Genomic DNA, 5,824 nt, shown 5'->3' with positions numbered 1-5,824 from the left:
ACTGTTTAGTCCCTAACGTTTTTCTATGTAAACTGTTTAGTCCCTGCCATTAGACTCTTATAAAGATTCTGTTAGTCAATTTGGATTAGCAGAAACATTTTTCGTCATCACTGAAACAGTTGGCAGGAAATTGAACTCACCATTGAGAGTAAGATGATTTCCACCTTTAATTCTAACAGGAAGAGTAAGCGAGAGAGAATTGAGTCGATTTCTACCTTCAATTCAAACAGGAAGAGTGAGCATGAGTGATTCGATTATGGGTTAGAGATTAATCCTTTCTCCATTTTTTTTTGTGAGTGCGAGTTGTGAGAGAAAGTAATTTAGCTATTTCCGAATTTATAAATGGTAAAAAATCTAACAAATAGACAGAAGAACTAAACAGTTCACTGAGAAAAAGGTTAGAGATCTTACCGTGTGTTTTAAAAATACAAGGACTAAACAGTGTGTTTTGTCAAAATATAGAGACTAATAAATTAATTACCCTTAATATTAATAACATTATATCATATAAAACATAAAGGACATATATAGAAAATAACACGATTTTATCACGAAAACCGAAATTGTCATCCCCTGATCTCAGACTCCATTACTCACTCCATACTGGATTTTGTGAGTAGTACATATACCAAGATTGTAATAGTCATTTAAATAGAAAGATACAGAACGTAACGTAACAAGCAGGGCAAGCGAGAGAGATTTTCGGAGTACCCAAAATGCAGACATAGCACTTTGTCAGATTACAAGATTGATGAAACTAATAGGTTTGGTTGGTTAGACTGGACAACAACAATTACTTCCTCAAGAATGGAGTAGTTACGGATTTTCAGAGAACAGAGAAAACCAAGAAAACAATCCTACAACTTGGAACATTTAGCTATGCAAAAAAACACGGAAGAATTGGTGTACTTACCACTTCCTCGCTACTATTTACAGAAGTATGGTTTTACAGGAGAATGACTGAGTTTATGACCACCAGAGTGTAGAAATCTTGGCCAATATCTTGCATTTCTGAGCGAGTAATGATCAGACAAAACAATCTTCCACGCCCAATTATCACCCTCGCCATAACCGACTTAGCAGAACCACTGCAAAACACTGTTAACTGTATCCTACAATTGCTCTTCTTCACAGGTGAGCGGATGGGAAGTTATACGCTCTGTAGATGAACACTCGAGCAAACAACTTTATGTGGTACGGAAATACTTCTTTCATGGGTTTCTACGCTGTGGAACATGGGGTTAGGACCTTTTTCTGAAATCTTCTATCTGCCCATAGAACAGAAGAAGTTATTCAAGCCCAAGTTTTATTGAAGCTTACCTCTCTATTTTCCTATAACTGACATTCCATACTACCTGCATAACAAACAACTAATGTACCATAAAACAAGAGAAGACGAGAAGAACACATTAACAAAATAGTAGTCGTCTAATATTGCAATTGCTAACTGAAACTCGTCCATTTACATACCCAGGTATCTTTTGCAGTCTTCTTATTCATATTGTAAAATATCACAGTACATTATTTTCGGTTCAATATATACCCAACCCCTCCAACTTGCACTCAAATGCTTCATGAATCATGACTCCCTAAACCTTCATTTCTGCCACCTCAACTTGTTTAAACTACCAGTAGCGTATAGAGTACGTGATACCACCATGTGAAAATAAGGAGTTCGCCATGACTGTTTAAGTACGTTGAGGGCGCTAAAAAGCCGTTTTGAAAGTTTAGGGGTCATTAGGCATTCGATTGCAAATTGTAGGGGCTGCATATGTATTAAGCCTTATTTTTCTTACCAATGTATCAATTGAAGCTTCTATATATTGAAATACGAAGTACACATTAAAAGCCTAGCTCTGCAATTACAATCTGAGGCTCCCACTTCATAGTATTCATGTGGAAATCTATTACATTCTTAATTTTCTCCTCTGAGCAAGATAAGTAATATGGTTCTCGCTTGAAATCCATTATATAACCTCTTCATTCCATCCCATACTCTTCATGAACTATATTTTCTTCCTCGGCGTCGATTGGCTCATTGACAGTTGACACCATTACTCTAAGAGCTGGTGTGCACAGAGGAGCTGTTCAACACTCTGATTCTTAACAGCAATCATCACTGCATAACCATCCTTTCAGGCTTTTGAAATATACTTCTAGACAGCAATATAAACATTCTTAGACCATGACATTAAAAATAATCAACATTTGGTTGCAGTTTACCCTCAAATTAATGTTAAAGAACCATGGATAAAACATAATAGCTGCTATACTTTTCTCATCACTATGAACAAATGACCTTTAACAACTTAAAACATAGTTCAGTTTTACAATCTACAGAGCTAAGCATACCAAAGGGATTTGAAACTATAATCTGAGGAAGGAGATGACCCACAAAGCCATTTTTCAAATTTGAGTTTAGAGACTTTTTTTTTTTAATTTGAAGTGGAGAATTTTAGTGCACTTCATGATAAGGAGTTGAATCACAGATGAGGCTCTTTGTAGATTCTCATCAAGCTGAAATTTGTTGGAGACTGAAAGAGCAGATTCACGTGTACCAATTCTAGAGGTACCATAGAATTCAAGAGCTTCTATTCTCCCATGAAATTTGTTTAAACACATAGTTTCTATTCTTTTAAACACATAGTTTCTATTCTCAAGAGCATAACACGTCGTAGCTGTCCAATCTCAAACAGTTTTTGACGTGGAAATCCTGCCTTCATATGTTTCTCTACTATGTATTCTCAAGTGAGGGGACTTCTCTAAAGTTTGTTATCATCAAACTGTTTTTCAACTATTCTTAGAGATCCTAGAATTTACATAAGCTACAATATGAAAGTGAAATGTAAACAGTCCTCCCAAAGATCAGTCTAAAGTTTCCAGAAATGCTTATGCTTAAGTTCAAATATCAACGCTTTTGTTTTAGTAAATATATGTAAAAAAAGGCGATATAGGCAAGTGAAGTAATAAAGGAAAAGGTGAAAAAAGAAAAGAAGATCAAGGATAAAAGAATGCAAATATCACAAATGACTCAGACTCACAAAAGCTGAGCTCCTAAACTAATATAATTCTATATTTCAAACTAAGCCACTGAAGTGAAGCATAAACTACAAATGACTTTTGATTTGACAAATTAGAAGCAATGTTAACTGCTAATGTAGTTTACTTTGCATACATTACCTTACTTTTCTTGTATCATGCGTCTATCTTTTTGGATTCTTTGCTACCAAGATACATCTCCAGTAAGCCTGGGACTTTAGGTATGTATTGATCAACATACTTCTCCTTGAAATCCTTCTCACTTATCACTAAGTGCCGTATCTTACTTTCTATCAGCTTCTTTGATTCTAATACATTCAGAACATTATACCTAGGGAGAATCCGTTTTTCAATTGATAATCCAAGTAATACAGGGTTTGCAACTACAGATTTTGTCTCCAACTTCATAATATTCGAGTAGAAATGCAATGCATTCTTTAGTTTCGCCTCTGAAAAAGCTAAATAATATGGAAAGCGATTGAAAGCTTTCGAAATATCCTCTTCATTCCATCCCATACTCTTCATAAACCCAATTTTCTTTTCCCAGGTTGATGCCGACATTGATATCATCACTTTAAGAGCATGTACGAACATAGGGGCATTTGGTTCAAGACCCAGATTCTTAACAGCATTCACTGCGTAAATCATTGTTTCATGATTATAAAATAGACCTTTACCGGATGATATAAGTTTCCCTATACCATGAGAAGGCACTCCCTCTTTCATCAAAAAATCAACATTTGTTCGCACCATTCCATTCAAATTAAAATCAAATAACCATCGAGTACGCAAAATAGCAGTTGCAATTTTGTCATTACTGTGAAGGAATGACCTTAAGAACTCAACACATGGTTTGATTTGAGAATCTAAAGACCTAAGAATAACAGTGGGGTTTGAAACAATGATCTGCGGAAGAAGCTCACCTGCAAAGCCATTTTCTACGAAGTACTCAAGTTTGGGCTGGAGATTGTTTTTGACATTGACGTAGAGAATTTTGGGGTACTTGACAATCAATTTAGCCACCTGCGTATCGCTGAAATGATGCGATTTAAGTAGTTGAAGCACAGATTGAGGCTTCTGTGGATTTGTTTCGTCAAGCTGAAATTCTCCGGAGACAGAAAGAGCAGATTTTAAAGGAAGCCCGCATGAATTGACGAGGAATTGAACTGTAAATGATGAAGAAGAAGTTACAGAATTGGGTAATGGAGAAGTGGAGGAAAGGGTTGCAGAGGATTGAAGAAAACGGTTATGGATTTGAGAAAACACATTTCTGATTAAATTGTTGCCCAATTTGGAAGCCATAAGAAAGGAGAATGTGAAGTAGAAAACTGGAAATGAAAATGGAATAGCAATGGAGTCTTCGGGTTACGAACAACAATGGAGTCTGAACAGACAGAGAAAGGGGGGGAGAGGTTGAGAGGGAAAGCCGATGATTTAGGTTTACGCAACAATGGAGTCTTCGGTTTAGGTTTTAAAAATATTAAAAGAAAAGATAAATATATAATGACAATAACTAGATTTTGCTCGTGCACTGCACGGTTCATTTTTACAATATAAATATTAAAATTTTATTATAATTTAATAATTAATTTTATTTTTAAAAAATAAAATAATTAAAATTGATAATATAAAAGAGAGTTTGGTATTCGATGAGAATGGAAATAACGATAAATATTGGGATATGGATAAAAATAAAATATGAGGATAATATAAAAATAAAGGGTTAATTTCAAATATAACCCTTGTGGTTTTAAGTTTTGGCAAATAAATACATGTGGTTTGATTTCGAGCAAATAAATACCTGTGGTACGCTCCGTTTTTTAAAAATGCGGAAACGGTAAAGACATCGTCTATATGCTGACGTGGCCAAGGGTAATTTAGTCAATAAAAATTAATTTCAAATAAATTGTTGTGGTTTGCGTGTTTTTGTAAATAGGTACCTGTGGTTTGCATATTTTTGCAAATAGATACCCGTGGTTTGGATGTTTTTGAAAATAGGTATCCGTGGTATAACAAACCATAAACAAATGCTTAATTTAGGCAAATATTGTGGTTTGTTATACCACGGGTACCTATTTGCTTAAATTAAGCGTTTGTTTATGGTTTGTTATACCACGAGTATTTGTCTAAATTAAGCTTTTGTTTATGGTTTGTTATACCACGGTACCTATTTGCAAAAATATCCAAACCACAGGTTCCTATTTGCAAAAAACACGCAAACCACAATAATTTATTTGAAATTAACTCTTATTGACTAAATTACCTTCGGCCACGTCAGCATATAGACGGCGTCATCATCCGTTTCCGTGTTTTTGAAAAACAGAGCATACCACGGGTATTTATTTGCTCGAAATCAAACCACAGGTATTTATTTGCTAAAACTTGAAACCACAGGGGTTATATTTGAAATTAACCCAAAAATAAAATAGTAAGAAATTATTATTTATGTTTATTTTGTGTGATAGGAATGTAGATAAAATAATATATTTTATAATATTACTTTATTTAAACTACATAACATCGATTTGAGTAGGGGTGACAATGAGGAGAGGATTAATAGAAAACGACAGGTATCCGAACCGACGGGGATGGGAAATAACCGTAAAAAGTGGGGACGGAATTTTTTTTTTCTCAAAAAATAAATGTGGATGAGGAATCCTCGTGGGGATCCACGTTCCATTACCGTATAAATCCTCGTGGGACTCCCCAGTAAACTTATTAATTTTAAATATCACTCAAATTAATTATATAGCTAAATTAATATCTAAATTATACATATAGATAT

General features: G+C 34.5%; 1 protein-coding gene across 4 annotated transcripts; it reads right to left on the bottom strand.

Annotated features, from left to right (window-relative positions):
- Positions 1 to 559: 559 nt before the first annotated feature.
- On the bottom strand, positions 560 to 4,500 carry LOC136223791 (transcription termination factor MTERF2, chloroplastic-like). 4 transcript variants are annotated; one of them, XM_066011966.1, is made up of 2 exons: positions 3,181 to 4,500; positions 560 to 1,268 (listed from the first exon to the last, which is right to left on the bottom strand). In XM_066011966.1, the coding sequence occupies exon 1, from the start codon at positions 4,339 to 4,341 to the stop codon at positions 3,196 to 3,198; it is 1,146 nt and encodes a 381-aa protein (XP_065868038.1). In that variant the 5' UTR covers positions 4,342 to 4,500; the 3' UTR covers positions 560 to 1,268; positions 3,181 to 3,195. The 4 variants fall into 4 exon arrangements, with proteins under 4 accessions (XP_065868038.1, XP_065868036.1, XP_065868037.1 ...); XM_066011964.1 differs by lacking the exon at positions 560 to 1,268 and adding an exon at positions 1,279 to 2,156; XM_066011965.1 differs by lacking the exon at positions 560 to 1,268 and adding an exon at positions 1,279 to 2,153.
- Positions 4,501 to 5,824: the final 1,324 nt, after the last annotated feature.

This window comes from Euphorbia lathyris, chromosome 3, assembly GCF_963576675.1.
Source record: "Euphorbia lathyris chromosome 3, ddEupLath1.1, whole genome shotgun sequence".
NCBI classification, from domain to species: Eukaryota; Viridiplantae; Streptophyta; class Magnoliopsida; order Malpighiales; family Euphorbiaceae; genus Euphorbia; species Euphorbia lathyris.
The sequence above is the reverse complement of the archived record's forward strand: the minus strand, read 5'-3'. Positions and strand labels throughout refer to the sequence as shown.